The following is a 21,094-nucleotide window of genomic DNA, read 5'->3' on the forward strand; positions in this document are numbered from 1 at the left end:
GTGTGTTTTTTTGAGGGAAAAATAAATATAAGACATGTCTTATAATATGAGAAACACGGTATTTAGAAGGCAATATTTTAAAGGTCTAACAGCCCATATTTCCACTCTTTACTTTGCTGAATGTTTTGTGATTTTAAATCTCTGCTGGAGCTTTCTCTCACCAAGAGAATATTTGCTCCAATCCTAGATCTTAGGGACCCTGGGATTTCTTCTTTTATTCTTTTAATCCAATTGCAACCAAACAATTCAAATAGCAACTAAAAGTGGGATCAAATGCTTGGCCATCTCAGTGGTGAGCCACCAGTAAAATCAAGACAGGTAATTGGAACCAAAAATTCACACCTCTTCTAATGTTTTCCCCAAAAGAACTACTCTCCTAGGTCAATTCAGTCCCTCAAGGTCTCAAGAGATAGGAACAAAATAGTAAATGTTAGCCATGCTCCCATGGTAAACAGATACTCAAAAGATCCTGTATTCAAGACAGGACACTTCATGTGTAGAAAGAAGGATTAAAAAATAAACAGCAAAATGAATAAAACATGCAGTTGTAGTCATGGCATGATTTATCACATGAACTGCCCTGTAAATATGAGAATAAGTGGAATGAGCCAAATGCTCCTTCTTTATTACCCAGCTTCTGATAATTATACTTCACCATTAGGCAGACTAAAAACCAATTCATATGATCATTTTTTTTTAAAAAAAAGATGACAGAGTTTTCTAGCGTACTAAGGATGTGGTAACTTGATTTATTATGAGATAGGGTTACTTTTCTGAGACCACTTTGCCATATGAATATAGATGTGGAAAATCATCTTGCCTCAAAATCTTGCCTGAATCTCTATGTACCATAATTCCCTTAATTTAAATATTAAAAAAACCCAGATTTTCTGATGTCCTCTCCAAAATCCCAGGGTTTACTTCCCCACAAAGTTTAATTTTACACAGTGTAAAATTAAACCCCTTCTTCTCTTTCCTATCTTTAACTGCTGTCTTAATTTCATCCAGTCCCTGTTTTATATATATATATATATATATATATATATATATATATATATATATATATGTGTGTGTGTGTGTGTGTGTGTGTGTGTGTGTGTGTGTGTATGTATTCGGACAAGTGTCTTGCTCCAGGAATCATTGGGTGTATCCACACTTCAGTGACCGACTAATACTGGGTCACAGCAAGTAACAATTTGCCTGTTCCCAGACATAATTTTATCCCATCACAAGAACTCATTGTGTGCAATTGGTTCTCAGAAAATCTCCTCCATCGCTGTTGCCTATCATGCCTATCTTGGTTCCATTTGTTTGTTTAGAGTGCTGAGAGTTGGGAGGAGACCCCTATTCCCCTCACAGAGCTACAGTGTGTGGCTTTCCTCAAGGAAAGGGTGCTGAGGGTTGTTAGGAGACACCTATTGCCCTCACAGGGCTACCATTCTTAGAGTAGTTTAACAGTCAATCTCTGGGGAACTCTGGAAATTGTAGCTCTGTGGAGGGGAATCATACTTCTCACTGTTTAAAGTGGGATACTGTATGATACTGTTTTAAATGTACAGTGCAGATGGGGCCTAGTTATCACTGGTGGCTTGTAAGGCCCTAGATTTCAGGTATGACTAACCTGACTGAATCCTCCTCCAGACAAAATGCATCCGCTATTACATATCAGTCCATTTCCACGTAGTTTGCTTCTCAGAATATAATCACTGTGTAGATGGCAGCTTTATGGTTCTCATCTCCCTAGTAAATATTGCCATTGGTCTTGTTCCAAAGAAGACATATTCTTGATCTGCTCCAAAGTCCCCAACCACTCTGCCCACTTGTCTCCCACATACAGGCTGTATGTGATATCTCTGGTGATGATGGCTGTAATATTTGAAGCGGCAAACTGTCCAAAAGGACATGAAAGGCAACTGAATCATGGAACAAGAACTGACGCTGTGCAACTCTATTTTTTACAAAATGGCTGCACCACTAGGTTTAACTGCCCTGCTGCCTGTGCCCATCCACCCAGCCATTAAAACACAATCAGCAGAGTAGTAGTGGTTGGCAGAGAGGTCAAACCATAGTGAGATAATGCGCTAGCTCACAAGGCCACAGCAATGACCTGCTGGTGTCAGGACCATTGTTCTTCCTCCCAAGTACTGCTTTACAGTACAATATATGGTAGAATGAGGCTGTAAAACTGAACCTTCAATGGCCTCCATAAACCCATCCCCTTCAGAAGCTAAAATAAAGTGGACTAAATGATCACTTTTTTCCGGGCCTCACCTTATCACATCCCAGAGCTGAGAGAGTACTCTCTATACACAAATAACAATTTATTCACAGTTGTTTGTATAGAGTACAAAATAGCCAGAGGAAGCTGATACATTAAAGAGCCCCAATTAAGTGAATGAGGCAGCCAGGCAAATATAGGGCACAAGAGAATATGAAAGTTTTAGCTCCTCCGTATAGGCATAAGCCTATGCTCTCACTAAGATAATCATAAATAATAAACTTTTCATTTTAATAAAAAATGTACTTCCAGAGAGATAAGAATGCATTGATGTTGTTTCTACTAAACAGTGCTTGGAATATTAAGAAACTGTGTTTTATAATTTAACTACAATTGTATTTTACATCCACAGAATGTTCTTAGTTCCCGTTGTTAATTAACACACACACACACACACACAAATTGAAATGAACTGCTGAATGAGAATTTGGTAAATTGCTTTGATGCTGATCTCTCACTAGGAAATGATTTAATTCCCAGGTATTTTGCAAATTCAGCCTAGCGCAATAATTATTGGGAGCACTTAACATTTCTCTATAGTTGGCCAAGGCTTCATTGCCAAAAACTCTTTCAGATAGATGGTAATATTGAAACTCCATTAATATTCATTTCAATTATTTGGGAATATAGCTAATAAACTATTCTTCTACCTTGTCCTCAGATCCAGCTGCAGCCAACTAAGGATTTGCCCTGGATTAAGGAGTCCACCAGAAAGGCCTGCCCATCTGCACATAACTCTACATCCAGCATTTTGGACTTAAATCAGACAGGTGAATGAATATTAAACCATAGAATCAAAGATCTGTAGAGTTAGGAAAGGCCCCAAGGATAATCTAGGAATAGAGTGGGACTATTACTTCCCTTGATCTAGACACTATACTTCTGTTGATGCAGCCTAGAATAGCATTAGCCTTTTTTGCCGCTAATACCTTTAGATCCTTTTCACATGTACTCTACTGGCAGTTCCGCTGTCCCCCATCTTATATTTGTGCAGCTGGTTCTTCCTGCCTAAGTGTAGAACTTTACATTTGTGCCTATTGAATTCATTTTTAATACCTATATACTTGCCAGGAGGTAACGCCCATTGAATTTAGACTCACTTTTGAATAAACATACATAGGACTGGGCTACATGTCAGTAGTGGCAACAAGCAGAAATGTCAGTTCCCTTTCCCTTTTTTCTGTTTCATGTTCCTTCATTTCTATCCTTTGAGTTCTCACCTGTGAATTCAGTACTTTTGCATGTATGGTAGCTGATCCAGTTCAACTCTCCTTTCCTTGATGAAACCGAACTGTAAGGCCATTAGCTGAACCCAAATGATATTTGATGCCGTATTTCAAGGCCTGTATGGCGTTATTTTTATATTTAAACACATACTTTTTATATATAGACACATTTACATGGAGCTACCATGCTCCATGATGGAAAAGTAATTGTTTTTATGGACATAATTTTTTATATGGTGAGCTGGAGTTACATGTAAAATCTGAAGAAAGCCCAAGTGGTTTATTGTATTACCACAATGAGCAAAGTGAGATCATTTATAGAGCAAGTCACCATGACCTCTTTGGAAATGTACACTTTAGGGAAGCACCCTAACTTTTTATTAAAGAACTGTCATCCTACTCATCCTTATCAAACAATGTGTTTTTTTTGCAATGAATCCGCAAACGGAGCTTTGGTGTTTTAATGACTAGAAATCATGAATATTAAACCCAAGAAAAGTTGACAGTATTTAAATGAGCATCATTAAGAGACACATAAATTAACAGGATTTTTAGTTCTTGTGGAACTGCCGTTTCAATGTTAATTAAACAACTGGAGTGCTCTTGTGCATTCCCAGCAAACTGTCCCTAATGTGCACTGCTGAATATCATTATGGGTGGCTGACTTGCTGTTTAATTATTTTCAAACTGATATTTTTTCCCCTGCTGCTGCAGTAGTTTTATGCTTGTCTTGCATTCAGAAGGTGATGGGGCTTATTCCCCAAGGAGTCTGTCAGTTTGATCTACATGTGGTGCTTATAGCGAAATACCCATTTTTGTAACTACTATAACATGCACATATAACATTGCTCCCTAACCCTGCTGAAAAAAGGCTTGATTACTGACTGCACTATCTTTGTACATAACAGCCATTTGATGACTTACTGGGATTTAAGCAGACATCCTCCATCACAGTGGCAATCATTACTCATTCCATTCTCAACATGCAGGTGATAAAGAATCTGAATTTAAGAAGTGGGAGGGAGAGGGAGAAGTGAAATAAGCTAGCATCAAACTGATTGATCTCCTCTTGTTATTTCTCACATATGAGCTGAAATCCAAGCAGCAGAACCCTTCATTGTTTGAATGTTCCCATTCAGTTCGCTACATGATAGATGTGTATGAGCAAACATGTACAATGATCACCCATGTGGAATTTCACACATACCTGTTTGCATTTTTTAGACTTGTTTGCAAGTGATTGTGTACTGTAGGTGAACACATTCAGCCTAATTTTGCAGGGGTTGTGGGGATTACCCTCATTGGAAGACCCCTAAAATGGTTGTGGGAATCTTATGGTTTGAGGGTGTGTATGTCTATGTGACTTGGTATAATGACCCAGCAAAGCCCACAAGTAACACCAGCACTTTTTGTACTGGAGTGTATCACTTGATGGTGCAGCATGGAGAGTGGAATGGGGTATTTTAAAATGGAACATATATTATTGCTCTTACAGCAACTGCACCGGGGTAGGACGGCACTCGCCAGCTGCTGGGCATGGGTACAGCCAATCCCCTTTCAGCCAGGCACCCCATCCCCAGAAAAGGCTATTCATTGGCCAATGTAAAATGCAGCAGCTGGTGGGTACTTGAGCCAGCTACACATGGCTGTCTGCCCATGTGTGTTCCATTCTCACTGCCCAGGGGTGGTGACCAAGCCCAAGGATCCGCAACAGCCTCAGAAACTGAAACTGATCCCACAAAGTGCATTGGATGCTGCCCCAGACCTATCATAACAATGGCGTTGAAGCTGGCATGGAAGTGAGTGGTTTTATCCTCTAAGTGTCTTGCAAATCTGTCACAGCAGGCCTCTGGCTGTAGAGTCCCATATACTAAGCTAGATTTAATCAATTCTGAACAACACAGAATTGCTCTACTGGATGACTACTTGAGGACTCAAATTACAACTACAAAACTCTCATTTGGATTAAGCTTTGATGCTACCTTTAAACCTGCTTTCAAACTCTGGTTAGAGTACAAACTCTAGTTGGTAACAGCTGTGAGTTATGTGCGTTCAGATGCCATGCTAAAGCATAGAGATTCAAATAAAGGGAAGGAAACCAACCAACATTTCTAGAACCCTGATATCAAGCTCAAGTTTCTTTGTGTATTTTAATATCTATGAATTAGTCTCAGAAACATTTCAGTTGGATAAGAAGAGGGTTTTATGTCCAGAAGCTTTTACCTACTTATAATTAATATGTTTCTTGAATATAAAAACACCTTGGGTAAAAAGGGCAAATTCGTGGGTGAATTTATGCAGGCTATAGAAGTGTGTAATGGAAAATTAATTACAAACACCTTGAACTAAATGACTCATATTTTTGTTGTGTTATAAGAATTAAGGATTTTAATAATATGCAGTCACCCACAGTGATCACTTTTACCCTTGAGTAAGCATTTTAAAAGTAACTCACTGGCTATACTCAGACTTAGCACTAAACTCTAGTTTAGCACAGCTTTAAGGAACCTTTGTGGCCTGGTATATACCATAGAGCAGAATGATAAAACTCAGCTGATTGGGGGCTTATCGTGAGTGTGTTGCAATGGGTGGATCATTCCTTGGTAAGGTTTGGGCTGAATTTCGCATTGCAGGGGTGGAGGATGTGCTGAAATAGTCCGCCCTTGGATAATTATGGTATTCTGAATGCTCTGGGGGATTTTCTGGCTGATATGGATGGTGCTTCTGTTGAGACTGTTGTCATAATGTGAAATAGTGAGCTATAAGTCTTCAGCACAATCACTCCTGAGTGTCCTCATGTTCAATAAAACAGGAAGTTTGACAGGTAGAGTACAAGCGGTGTAAATCTTGGTCTAAACCTGACCGAACACATGTGAGGTTCTATCATTGTCCCTACCAGTGGTGGCAAAAACTTACTGCTCCACTACCATTGCATCTAAAGTTAGCAGTCTGAAATAGTTTTTCTGCATTGTGAATGGGCTTTTGTCACCTGGCCAAGAGAGAGTTGCTTGAATTCCCTCAGAAGCTCACTAAAACAATGTTGAGAGGCACTTGGGGGCAAAATTGCTCAGATTCAAAGAGTTGGATTTCACAGATCAAATTCAATGGATGTATCCAATATACTGTCTGTTCCATCTGTTCCATTGCACCCTGATAATGCAAACAAGCTGCTTGAAGAAGGGCGGCTGACCACCTGCCCCTTAACCCTTGCCTATGTTGGCTTCTTAAAGCTAACCATTAGGAATTGCCTTATTAGAACCAGGGAATGATCAATTCTACATTGGAGGGGAGGAGGCACCATCTGCCTTGAATGAGGCTGTGGCTATGAGTGCCCATTTCTAGCTATGGCTGGTCTACAAGCTATAGCTCCTTTTTGACAGAGATGGCTGACCATGGTACTCCCTGTTGTGATAACTTCCAAATTGGCTTATTGCAATGTGCTCTTCATGGGGCTACCCTTGAAGACAACTTGGAAACCTCAACTGGTTCAAAATACAGCAGCCAAATTACTGACTGGGGTTGCCTTTATAACATATTGACCCTGTGATAAAATGGATGCTTTGCTTATTCCTAGGTTGTGGAATGTCCTCCTCATCAAGGTGCATCTTCTGGCACCTTCACTACAAAGCTTTCAGTAAATGCTAATGGTGTGCCTCGTTATGCTAGCCTTTGACACCCGAAATGTGCATTTTCAGGACCCACCCTATTCCCGTGACTGTAAATTGTTTTAACTATTTTTAGTATTGAATTTTAAAATTGTTGCAACCTGCCCTGGGACCTGATGGTGAAAAGTATATACTGTAATAAATATAATGATAATGATAATGATAATGATAATGATATCATCATCTATGGTAACAACAAAGAAAAGGACAAATCTTTTGTCTGTTGTTCTATGTACTTAATAGAGCTGAGATGCATTTCGCCTAATATATGAAGAATGTATATTGTGTGGATTCAAAATATTCTGGTCCTGTGGGCTTCAGGATTATCTTTCACTCAGAAATAAGACTGTGGAAAGTTTTAAAATGGTTGTCAAGGAGACATGATCAAGCATTTGTTGAGGTGGGAAAAATGTTTTGCAGCCATACAAAAATTTAATTAACTAAAAAGTTGTTCCTGAATGTTCTTCCTTCCTACCTACTCATAGATGCCCATATTAATAGAAACAGTTGATAGATGTCTTTAGGGGAACTTCCTATCTAATTAGTGGATATTTCATACTGCATCTTGCCAATAGAAACAGTATTAAAATAACCTAACAAAACTAATTATGAGATACTATGAAACACCTGTCATGTAGCAAAAGCAGTTTTTGCTCTTAATACAATATATTGATTATCATATATTTGTACATCTGTATTGTAGTGCATCAAAGCCTAAAATTGTGGCAAAAATAACATTTTGTATACTTTTTCCTATCTGTGCTTAGGGAAATATTGCTGACCAATTTTGTCTCATAGTTCTAGAGCTTCAATTGTTGACTCAAACTAAATTTCATCAAATTGTTGAACGGGTCCTAGAAGTGCTTTTATGTTGGAGGTTCAAATTCTTTCAAATCACAAAATACCAATGCTCTATACAACCAGTTCTAAACTGGGAATTGAGCTGTTCTCGTCTCTGCCATGATGTAGTTCTCATTTCAGCTTTTCCATATGAAACTCATTGACCTTGTTTTTGAACAAAGAAGCCTGTGTTATTAGCTTTCTGGAAATTTGTATATTCCAACACTGTTTTTGCTTTCCAACCAGTATATTTAAGGAACTAAGTAGCTTCAGCAACTTCTCTTTTGTTCCACTGTTCACTTTTGCCCCTTGTACAGGGATGTGGCCTTATATGTGAAGCTTGAAGCCCAAATCAATTGTGTGGCTTGCCCACACTGTCCATGGTGCTGATCTGTTGCTCACAGAGCTGCTTGCCTGCAGTCAAAAGGCAACACTAACTCATTCTGCCCCTGAATGGCAATCAGCTGTATGATGAAAAGTGCAACCAAACCACAAATAAGATGGGAGGTGGATGGAGAGCTCTAACTGGCCAGGCAGTGACCAGCTGTCTGGACCCGCTTGCTGCAAGGGAATGATTTGAAGTGCACATGAAAGAAAGAGTAAGAAGGATGTCTCAGGGAGTGATTACCAGCACCAGCTGAGAAGTGCTGGTGCTGCAGAGAAAAATTAAGAAAGGAAGAAGGAACAGAGCCAGCTGATTTTCTGTGTGGTGCTAGTTGGTGTGTAGGATGATGAAGCAGGCCTGCAAAAAGGTCTGAGGGATATTATAAGCCTGATAAAGACCTCCAAGAGATAAGAATACCTATGAAAGGCCTTAAGGTGCCCTTGGAAGATGGGAGGGGAAAGGAAGACATCTAGTGGCTAATGGCCATGAGAGGGGCCTGGGGGAAGAGAGGGGAGCAGGTATGCTAAAGGCCTTGTGTCCTCTTGTGGGGGTAGGGAGCAGACGGTTGCCCAGGAGTGGCCCAAATTGCTGAATAATTAACTGGCCTGGTGACTTCATGGCTTTCCTTTATAGCTTCTCCCTGCCACCTTTTGAATAAGAAGGCAAAGCTGTTTTTAAAAATAATAACCAAGGAGGAACTATGAGGAAAACAGACAGACCCCACAGCTCCCCTCCCTATTCTTCCTTTACCAACCTTCCTTTTCTGGGAGTGCAGATGTGGAAGGGACAAGGGTTAATGTTGTTGTTTTGACCACTTAAGGATTTAAAAATATGAAAGGATTTAGTAAGGTTTGCTAAACTAATGGGATTTTTGCTGTCTGGTTTTTGTGATTGGTTCTGTCTGTGATTTTGCCCATTGTGATAGGTCAGGAATTTGAAACAATAGCAAAGCATCATTGTTATTGTTGTTAAACAACTATGAAGGTTTTTGGATGGGTGATTGAATACTGAAGGAACTGGGTGGATCTGAGATGAGTTTAGCACAGGCATCCCCAAACTGCGGCCCTCCAGATGTTTTGGCCTACAACTCCCATGATCCCTAGCTAACAGGACCAGTGGTCAGGGATGATGGGAATTGTAGTCCAAAACATCTGGAGGGCCGAAGTTTGGGGATGCCTGGCTACTCAGTATACTTGTTCTAATAAGCTGCCATGTCTTGGTCAGTGACGTCTAAAAAACAGCTCTTTGCTTGTTATTGGCTCTGATATCAGTGCCTGCTAAGAGCATGGAATCTTACACCTATAAAGATTTAAGTTGTACCCTCATTTAAGAACACGGCTTGTCACAGCATGTATATACTCATACATGGAGGAATGAATAAGATGCAGGATAGAACCTAGGTATTTTTAGAGATCATTTGAATGTGATAAAATAGTAGCCATGATTGAAATGCTGACATTGATGAGTATGAGCTATAAAGGAAAGACTGAGCTAATGATAAGATTGCATTATACATCCAACAACACAACTGTACTGATGATAATAATGTGTGAACAATCAGTCATAATCAGTGTGGCCTAAGATCTCTTGAAGCAAGAATGACAAGAGTGGTTCCAACTGAGTTAAAATTAAGGGTGTACTATAGACCTGCAATCTTGGACAATATACCAATCTGCATTATGTTATCATGAATGACTTTAATTTTCCTGATATAGATCTGGAAATAAATAAAAGCCACCAACAAAAGAAGACCCCCAACTACTCATGTATGTGATAACCAATCCTGTCCTCCATCATCTATCTTCCTACTCAACCAAGATGAGATGCTAAGTCAAATTTGGTTCCAGGAGAACAGCAAAAGCATGAGAGAAAAGTGGTAAATTGGGCATAACTTTGGCTCACATAATCATGAGTTGATCCAATTTCATTTAATAGAAAGGTCTCCTGGAACAGCTACCCAGTTCAATTTCTTAAAAGATAGGCCTTCTGAAATATAAGAAGTCAACAAACAAAGTGAAGTTAGATTAAAATCTGACAGAAAAATGGATTTTTAAACAGTAAATCAGTACTGTGCATAACATCCAAAATTTAGATATTGGATTTAAAAGTATCTGCCAGGGAAAAAAACTTCATTTATTGTTTATTTATAAAATTATTTATTGGACACTTTTGGGAGGCATAGCCCATCCAACATAGGACCAGTCAGACCATTGGTCCATCTGGCTATACATTAACTATACTGAGTAACCCTGGCTCTCCAGGATTTCTGACAGGCTACTCACCTACCTGGAGATGCCAGGAATTGAACCAGGGACATTCTGCATGCAAAGCAGATGCTTTGTCATTGATCTATGTGCTTCCTTTTTGGATTATTATTTGTGCTTTCATGGTGTATAACGCCTCAAGGTGGCTTGCACATAACAGTGTCAAAAGTGCACATTAAAAAAGAGGGGGGAATGCTGTGACGTCTTAAATTTTATTTTGGCATGATCTTTTGTAGTCAACAATCTACTACATCAGATGGATGGAATAGACTCTGAAGATGCTAGGTGCATATGGACATTGGTTGACATACATAGAACCATAAAGTAAGGCATCAATGTGAGATTTGCCGACAACACAAATGTAAAGCACATATGCACACACATAGCTGGCATGCTAAAAGTGAATGCAATCCATTTGTTGGGCTATGAAACATGAATTGTAAACAATTCCCAATTCCCTGAATATGCTATTTACAGTAGTACCTCTGGTTATGTAACCCTCTGGTTACGTAAACTTCAGGATGCGAAAGCGGAAAACCCGGAAGTATTTGACCGGGTTTTGCCATGCACACATGCACAGAAGCAGTCCCCAGGTTGCAGAAACCTCAGGATCCAATCGGACCTCCGGAATGGATCCCGTCCACAACTAGAGGTCCCACTGTATAACAAACGGGAAATTGTTATTTTGGAGGAGATGGTGTTATTCCATCTTTCCTAAAAGTCATGAGTTAGCTTAGGAAAGAATATGTCAGGGATTAGGAACTTTTGCCACATTCCCTTTTGGGTAACCTTGCAGAGTCAGATGCAAAAGTAAGTGGAGCAAGAAATGTTTAAGACATCAAAGGATGCCAAATACATTCCTCTGGGGATCCTTTGAAAATGGTGTAGTAGGTGCCACTGGCGTTTGTAGGGGGTAGGGATATCAGAAAAGTTGTCTACCCCATCTGCCACAGATCACCAAGTACAGAAGAAGACTTTCCATCCATAGAAGGTAAAGTCTAGATCCAACCCAGTGACCAAAAATATTGGAAGCAAAATAATTTACAAATGACATAATAAAAACAGGCTGGTTGTTGCTCCAAATTATAGTTCATTCTTGATGTTAATAAACTCAAATTTGTATATAATGTCTTGAGTCCACTATTTTAGCTACAGATTAATCACTTTCTCCTGAAACATCTATGATATTGTAGTCTAGTGTATTTCTGACAACCCAGTATTTGGATGGCACAGTATGCTTCTAGCCATCTTGATTATTGAGCATCCATCCTGATTTGTTTGCAGACTAACAATAACAATATTTAATGAGCAGTCATTTGAATTTGTTGCACAGAGATTAGATGATGTTGCCCCACACTTTGCAGTGCATTTCCCCATCACTTTCCTTGCTGCAAAAATTCCAATGGTTTGAGAAGTGGCTTTGTTGCATAAGACAATCAACTATAACTGCTAGGGCTGGCCCAATACATTTTGGCACTTGTGGTAGATCCCCAAATGGCATCCTACTTCCCACCAAGGAAGAAAGGGGTCAGAGATGCTACATCAGGAACAAGGGACAAGGGGAAGAAAGATTGACATCTGCTCCCGCTGCCCCAGTTGCCTCACCTTGCTTCACTGGCAAGGTAAAAATATGTAAAAATAAAGATTTACATTGGGATTTGCTGCTTCTGTGGATCCTGGCATCTGTGGATCCTTGCCGGTCCTGATAATTGCACAACCTCAATTTGTTGGTATGTGACTGAATCCCACCCCAAAATAGCAACAGTCTATTGGCTTCTAGACTCATAAACATTTTTCCCAGCTAGTGGTTTCATTTTCAGATTGACTATAAAAAAAGAAAAAAGAAAACCCTCCATGACTTGTTTTTTGGTATATTTATTTTATACTATTCTGCCATTTGTCTTTGTAATGTGTTTTCCCTCAAACAAATCAATTTCACAAAAATAATAGAAATACAAAAAGCAGCACAGTATAAAATGCATTTTAATCTTTGTTTTATTATTGTAAACCGCCCTTAACCAAAATGAATAATAAATAAAATTTCATATAAAAACCATGAAATAACCATATAACAGATATGTAAAGATGTTTTAACAGCTCTAGTGAAGTGATACTAATAATTTTGTATGGAAGTATCTTCATAATAGCATTTCTGATTGCTATAGCTCCCACTAACTATATTGGTGCTGGTTATAAGAAACCAGTTTTGGTGTATATGCATTAATTATTTCAGCTAGTTATGTAAATATGCTGTTTATGCATTAATTATTTCAGCTAGATGCAGAAATATAGTGCTTGTTGAAAATATATTCCATCATCAAAACTGCAGAATATGTCATTCCCTTTAATGCTGTTTTCCTGCCTGTCTGATAGGTAAATCTATTTTCATATATATACTTAGTAGAATATATGAATTTCAAACAATGTGCCATTTCATGTATTACTTGGAATTTTCTAGAACAGTGATTTGAGAGAAGAGGACTCTGGGAGTCTTGATTTGTCCTTCTCTCTGGCAACAGAAACTCAGTAGGACATCTGAAAGTGTCCTAAACTGCTGCTTTCTACAGTTCTGATTCTAGAAAGCAACCACCCACATACCTAAGCAAGCATGTTCATCAGACTCCCAGACATACAATCAAATGTTGTTTTCAATAACTTTTCTTTCTTTAAATTTTCTAATGTTTGTTTCCCCCCGTTTTTAATGACAGGTCTAGTTAAAATAATATTGCATCATTTAGCTCAGGTTACTAGATAATTAGGGTGTCTTTAAAAGAGATTTCCACATCGAAGGTAATGGAGACAATTTATAGTAGAACAGATGGTTGGCCTTCATTTGCCTGTTGACAGGTAGTGTGTTGTCAGCACTTCAGGTTGTTATCATACAGAGAACAGCAGTTCAGTATCTTAATTGGGACCCTGAAGAATACACTGTGCAGCTATTGTTGGGCATTTTCAGACACAGGAATCTATGGAAAAGTTTATACTGTATATCTGTAAATATATAAATTTAACTTCTAAGATTTTCTTTCTTTCTTTTCACCTTAGTTTGACCTTGAAGTTAGTAAAATTGCTTGCATTTGCCACAAGCAGCACTGTAGTTCAGATCTAGAAGAAATGTCCAGAGTGCCCTTTGTTCAGATATTGTGGGATCAGTTTCAGTTTTTGTGGCCTGATGAAGTGTACAGAGTGCTTGGGGGAGTTTAGCCTACCATATGTGTTCTCAACCCTTGTCTATCTTAGCTGTTAAGAGCCAGCTGGAGAGGATTCACTTGGTGGGTCCAAAGAACGCTGGCACAGTTCCTCCTCAACAAGCCTTCTATAGTCCTAGAGGTTTACGATGACTATTGTCAAGTCACAGATATCCCCTTTCTGGCCAAGGTATCCAACACTGTGATGGCCATTCAACTTCAGGTGTGCTTGGAGGAAGCTAATTATCTGGACCTATTTCAGTCTGGTCTCCTATAACCTGGTTTTCCTATATCCATGCCTGCAGGAAAAAACTGTAACTCCAAACCATAGAGCCTAGGGCTTGCCGATCAGAAGGTTGGCGGTTTGAATCCTCGCGACGGGATGAGCTCCCATTGTTTGTCCCAGCTCCTGCCCATCTAGCAGTTCAAAAGCACGTCAAAGTGCAAGTAGATAAATAGGTACCACTACAGCAGGAAGGTAAACGGTGTTTCCATGTGCTGCTCTGGTTCTCCAGGTCCTGGAAAAACTGTCTGCAGACAAACACCGGCTCCCTCAACCTATAGAGTGAGATGAGTGCGCAACCCCAGAGTTGTCCGTGACTGGACCTAATGGTCAGGGGTACCTTTACATTTACCTTTACAAATGCAGCAGAACTAGGGGATAACATGAGATGACATAATTAAGGTATGTACCATTTCAAATTTCAGGTGGGAGATACCCGTTTTGAATAGTCCCTGGTGTAAACAAACTCCCTGAAAGTTAAATAAAATAAAGAATTACGCACCAGCGAATAATATACTAAAGACTTCTCCCCATGTGCTAGTTTACCATGCACAGGAAGCTTCCCCACCTTTTTTATACATGGAGGAACATAAAAAAATGGGATTCTATGCCTGCCTTCTGAAGTGGACAGTGCATTCTGCCTCCTCAGAAATCTAGCAGCCCATTCCCACTTTCTTTTGCTACTTATGGAGGCCAGGCTTTGAGGACCTCATTCTGCTGAAAGAAAACATGAAACTCAAAAGAAGGACTTAACTTGGAAAGCAGCTATATAGCATACTCTGTTCAGATTTAACTGGCCATAGTAGGGGAAAGGCTATTTGGACATTTTTTTTGTAACGTGGGTAATAATGTGCATACCACTTGACTCTGACCTTCATCTCCTCTCTTCCCAGACTGGCACATGTGCTATTTGTGGAGAGGCTTCATGGCTCAATACATGGAAGAGAATGTGCAGTGGGTGGTTGTTAAGTGCAATATACAAAAGGCTAGTTTGAAAACGCATACATTTAAATATCATATTAGAGTCAGAGTGTGTTTGTTGTTATTTACTTCACTTATCAATGCAATTTATACCGACTGGAAAAGACAGAGACAGCAGAGGTTAAATATTCAGGGTGGGGATTAAGCTGCATGAATCTCCATTAAGGTTAATGGGAGTCACACTGCTAAATCCCTAAACATAGCATGTTGAATAGTCTGCCACCCCTGTATGCCAGGATTTGGCAGGAACTAAGAAGTAAACATCATCAGCAGCAGCACTGGAAAAGCAGCTCATTGGATAAGTTAAATGAAACTGCAATTTTGCAAGACATTGAGAAACCGGTTTTTAATAATGATTACATTTGGAATCTGAGGTACACTGAAAAATATATGAGAGATTAAGACAGAATCCTTTGCATACATACCTTCTACTGAGACAGAACTTCTCTTCCTGCATATCTGTCAGCCTGCTTGTATGCCAGCCAATAGAAACAAATTGGCTGAGTGGGTTTAAAACTTTCCAGTTAGTAATTTTAAGTGCTGAGCACCCAAATAAGAGCTTCGAAGCACCAACAAAACATAATGTAGTTTGAAAGGAAGGGAAAACATTTTACCGACATAGATAATTCAGTTCAGGTTATAGAAAGATGGTTAAAGAAAAGCAAACATTCCATTTTCATCATTAAACTCAATCCTTGGACTAGGTCAGGTAAAGTCATTGGATTAGAAAGTTGTAGTATGCAAGACTTTGAACAGACCAAGCCCATTGTGTCATTCAAAAGTCTGCATGCTCTTCCCCCAAATTCACTACAAATAGCTCTGTCTATTCATAAGCATTCACAGTCTTTTGTCTGTATCTCTGGATTCAAATAAAGATAGCATCTTACCAATTTTGTCTCTTGCATTTTCCAGAATCTACACAACCACGATCCTCCAGCTCAGAAATTTGGGCCTTCTGCTTTAGAGCTCAAGTGAGATCTCATTATGAAATAATTAAAGGAACACAAAGACACAAGGGGGTAAAATGATACTTTTTATTGGACCGGCATCTGTTGGTGAGGGAATGTGCAAGCTTTTAAGTGTTATTCTTCATGCAGAGTTCACTGGGGTGAAAAGCTTGAACTCTCTTACTAACAGATGTTAGACCTATAAAAGCCATTTCCTTACCTTTCTGGTGTCCCTCATCCTCTGGGGGTCAATGTAGCAACAGCATTCTATTTGAAGCCATTAAAGAAAGGCTCATATATATGGCCTAAAACACACCACTGGATTTCTACTGCTTTTAAAATGCTATCTTTTTTGCAGCATATAAATGAAAAGAATCTAGAAGTTATGCTGTCCTCCATGGAAACAGATCAAATTCTTATTTACTTGAAAATAATCCCCATCTTAAATGGGATTTGGGGCCAAACTACACAATACAATACAATACAATACAATACAATACAATAAAATACAATAAAATACAATAAAATACAATAAAATACAATAAACAAATAAATACATAGTTTGTAATTGCCTTTCTTTCTTTCTTTCTTTCTTTCTTTCTTTCTTTCTTTCTTTCTTTCTTTCTTTCTTTCACTGAGCCAGTGTGATGTAGTAGTTAGAGTGTCAGACAAGAATCTGGGAGACCAAGGTTCAAATCCCAACTCAGCTGTGAAAGTCACTGGGTGCCCTTGGGCTAGCCACAGTGTGTCAGCCTGACTTACCTCACAGAGTTGTTGTGAGGATAAAATAGAGAGAGGGGTGACCACTTTGATCTCCTTGGAGGAAAGATGGAATATAAATTTAACAACAAATAAATAAAAAGAGCCACAAAGGAAGCCATTCAGACTGGGACCACAGCCAGGTAGAGTGTGGTTCACCACACTCGGAATACTGTATCTTATGTGCACTTCTAGTCATCACACTTTGGAAAGGAATATTGTAGAGCTAGAAAAGGGCAACTAAATTGTGACGAGGAGGGAGCGACTCCACAATGAGGAAAGATCATGACACCAGAGGCTTTTCAGTTTAGGAAGCAAGGCAAGTAAATGGAGACATGACAGAAGGATATAACATTATGCATGGCACAAGGGAAGTGTCTAGAGGTCATTTTCTATCTCATAATACACAGGGTCATCATCAAATAACTAAATATTGGAAGATGCAGGACAGACACTAAGAAAGCACTTTTTCACAAAATGCAGAGTTAAACCATGGCGTTCTATCCTACGAGAGGTAGTGATGGACCCCTGTTGGACAGCTGCAAAAGTCAATTAGACCAATTCACAGAAGATAAGACCATCAGTGGCTAGTAGTCATGATGTCTATATTACTTCCAGTACCAGAGAATGTATGTCTCTGAATACTAGATACTAGAGATTGTGACTGGGAGAATGCTCTTGTGAGCATGTCCTGTCTTTGGACTTCCCATAAGCTTCTGGTTGGCCATTGTGAGAACTGACTGCAAATGATGCAGCAGGGCTATTCTTATGATCTTAATCTCCCTACTCCCCCCAACTATGGTCTCCATCCAAGTCATTCTCTAGTTGCTCTTTGCCCTGGGAGAAAAGCAGCTACTGCATGTGTGATAAGCAGCTGGTGGTGTCTGTGTGGTGATTTCCATTGCTACAATGGCAAGGGGTACCCACACACCCACACCAAGCACACCCACAATCCCTGATTCAGTCAAGATCCAGACTAGGGCTCCTTTCCCTGTGGCAGCTATTTTTTAAAAGATGCTACATATATTTAACATAACATAAGATGAAGTTATGAATGCAGAAAGGGGGAAAGCGAGCCATTGAAAAGAAATCAAAACAAAAACGTATATGCAGGGTTTTTCACTAAATTTGGGTAAATGTATCAATAGGGGTTGGGGCAGAGAGGTTTAACATAACTTGTGACAAAATGGCCTTGGTATTTGTAAACTTAAATGAATGGTGTCATGTTGGAAATTCACTTCATAAGTGAACAAAAATACTGTTTCTGTTCAGGTAGCTCCAGCTGACAAAATAAAATGCCCACAAATTATTTTCATCATTGCCAAATGTTTAAAGGCGTTCTACCTGTTTTCTCAGCAATGCTCCAAATCCCTAGATCCGTAATGTGCAGTAAGTAAGCTTTCTTTCCTTCCTCCTTTATTTTGCTTTGTATACTGCAGTGCTCAGATATTGTGTTAATATTGATAAAAGGTGACAGCTGAGAAGTAAGTGCTACTCACAATTAGCAAGAAACAAGGAAGAGAATAAGCAACAAAATGAAACCTTGCATTCACCTTTGGCAACATCTTAGTTGATTGATGACTCTGTCACATTAAAGCAAGAAAAAATGACACAAGTGAGGGAAGTTGAATAAATACACAGACATTACCCAAGATGACCCAGGGTAACATAGATGAACATTCTGGAATCTAAATCTGTTACACTAGCATGCTCCGGGATGTTGCATACACCTGTGTAACTTAAATATCTGCCAGTTTGTGCCACTGTGCACATCAGGTCTTGCCCGTGACACTTTCCTGCCAGGTGAATAGCTTGAAGCACCCACCCTCACCAGCCCAATCAAGGGATATACCGTAGCACCCAAGGCCAGCCAAGTTATTTTGGCACCTGAAAATTCTGCATGCACCTCTTGCCATGACCCCATACCCCAAGTTCTTACCTGCAGAGTCCTCCATGAAGGAAACAGACTACCTGAACCATACTGAGCAGACCCACTAGCACCAGCTTCTATACCAAACCCTCCAAACCCTGAGGCTGCAGCTTTGCTGCTGAAGTAGTGAGGAACAGACTGACTTCTCTGATGATCAAGAAAATGCTGCACAACTCTCACACACTAACTCCCCACTGCCAAGAAGAGCCAATGGCTGCACCAAAGGACACAAGCCTTTTAATAGGCAGCCTCCTCACTCTGCCTAATGGTAGAGCTGGTCCTGTGTGATTTTTGCTTATAGCGAATGACTTATTTCCTGCAAACCTAATCTGGAATTTCTCAAACCCACACTGAGCGTAGAGAGGAGTTGTGCTGGTGTACAAAATTCAAGCTTCTGCTCAAGGGAAGCAAGTCAAATGCCTCCTATTCACCATGTGCAAAGAGTCACAGGGAATCACCAGGCATCACTGAGCAGGAATGAAAAAATGCTGCCACTCAGCAACAATGTTTAGGAGAACACACCCACCCAGACCCAGACCCACCCACACCACTTTTCAAACCAGAAATTCTCATATAATTGGATATTGGGAGAAATACTTCATGAGGCCTTTAAAAAAAAATGCAAAGTATTGTGTGAATATGGAGAAATGAGCTTAAGAATGGAAAAATGACAAACCAGAATTGTCAGATTTGCTTCTTCAGTAGTAGCACTCCCATATGGGGTGAGGTGGGGAGAAGCTTGCATCCTCCTTGCACTGCCTGGTACAGACCCTTCAAGTGTCTCTATTTTCCAGGGATGTCCCTGATTTAGAGAAGCTGTTCTGTTTCTGATTTTATCCCGGAATGTCCCACTTTTCCTTAGGATGTCCCTATTTTCATTAGAGAAATGTTGGAGGGCATGGAGTTATCTGACCCCCAAGCTGTCTAGAGGCAATCCTGCATAGGGAAGGTTTTTTTAAAAAAATGTTTTATGTTTTATTATGCTTTTATATATGTTGGAAGCCACCCAGAGTGGCTGGGGCAACCCAGTAAGATGTGTGGGGTATAAATAGTAAAATTATCATTGTGAAATGGGATGTCCCTATTTTCATCGGAGAAATGTTGGAGGGTATGCTGGTATGCTCTGCTCAAAATCAGAACCAAACATCAGGTGGTGATATGGAAGACCAACAAACATGGCAAATGGTCCACACAAACCCAATGTGTGGTGCAGATCAAGCTGTAGAATCCTTGGCAATATGCTAACCTTTCTCAGCAGGGGAGGTGATCTCTAAAGGGATCCCTGAAAGTAAAAAGCTATTCATTTCAAATACCCAGGGGCGTCTTAGGCATCATGATTTGTGAATACACCCTCAGTGACCTCGAAAAAGAAGCTGTTTTCAGTAAGCAAGAGGAAGACATGAAATCTACAAATATGCACAGCAAATGCCACAGGCTCTGCAAAGAGCAAGCTTGTGACTACCACACGTATAGAATTTTTTTTGCCCCTTTAAGCTAATATGATGTAGCAAAGAAGATGTGAATGAGGGAACTCCGAGCCCAGGTAAATTCAGCTCACGTTTGAAAGGAGGTTTTGCTTGTTGATTAGGTAATCCTTCTCAAGGAAATGTGCGGCACCAACTGCTTTTCATGCTAGATTAGTGCCCCCGTGGTCAATTTGCTTTTACTAATGTCAGGGCCCTACGGTGCAGGTTCATCTGTCGCATAGCAACTGCATCAGCAGCAGTGGAGGTAGCCATGCATAAAAGATTACACATGATGGCAGGGCACAAGTGTGAAGATTTTCAAAATTAGATATAATCTCAGCATGAATATGAACTGCCGAATTGACATGGAAGGTTTTTTTCCTCTCTCTCCAAGTCATCAAGTTTTCCATATTTATCAGTTAAAAGTCATTTAACTGCCGTGCACGTAAAACTGAGAAAATTCAGAGGGCAGTCATTTAGGTAGAGGAAAAACCAATAAGGGAATACAAATAAATGTAAACAGAAAGGGCCTATGCCTCTCCTGTAGCATGCTGTTGACAACAAGGTCTACTTGTGGTGCATTGCATTACAGATCTCCATGGCAGGGTAGATGTTTGAAAACATTTTCTCTCCCCTCCCCCCCCCCAGAAGCTTGATCTCTTCAGCTGTTCCCAATGATTAGCAAGAGAGTAAGTTACTTAGATTACTTCACTTACAAGCGGCACTTGACTTCAGTATGCAACTGCTCACACTGAAAACTGCATTAACATTGCAAGCTTTTTACCAGCATAGCTTTGAATACTCTCTTTCCTATGTTGTTTGTTTTGGGGGTGCATGCACACACACGTGCACACACACACACGCACACACTATTGTTGGACC

At 39.8% G+C, this 21,094-nt stretch overlaps 1 protein-coding gene across 1 annotated transcript in view; it reads left to right on the top strand.

Annotated features, from left to right (window-relative positions):
- Positions 1–16,085, top strand: part of DMRTA2 (DMRT like family A2) — a 151,973-nt gene extending 135,888 nt beyond the window's left edge. Inside the window, exons 3-4 of the mRNA XM_060277472.1 lie at positions 13,899–14,036; positions 16,023–16,085. Coding sequence (XP_060133455.1) covers positions 13,899–14,036; positions 16,023–16,085 — 201 coding nt within the window. The remainder of the gene's footprint in view (positions 1–13,898; positions 14,037–16,022) is intronic.
- The last annotated feature ends 5,009 nt before the right edge of the window (positions 16,086–21,094 follow it).

The sequence above is a fragment of the Zootoca vivipara genome, chromosome 7 (assembly GCF_963506605.1).
Source record: "Zootoca vivipara chromosome 7, rZooViv1.1, whole genome shotgun sequence".
Classification (NCBI taxonomy): Eukaryota; Metazoa; Chordata; class Lepidosauria; order Squamata; family Lacertidae; genus Zootoca; species Zootoca vivipara.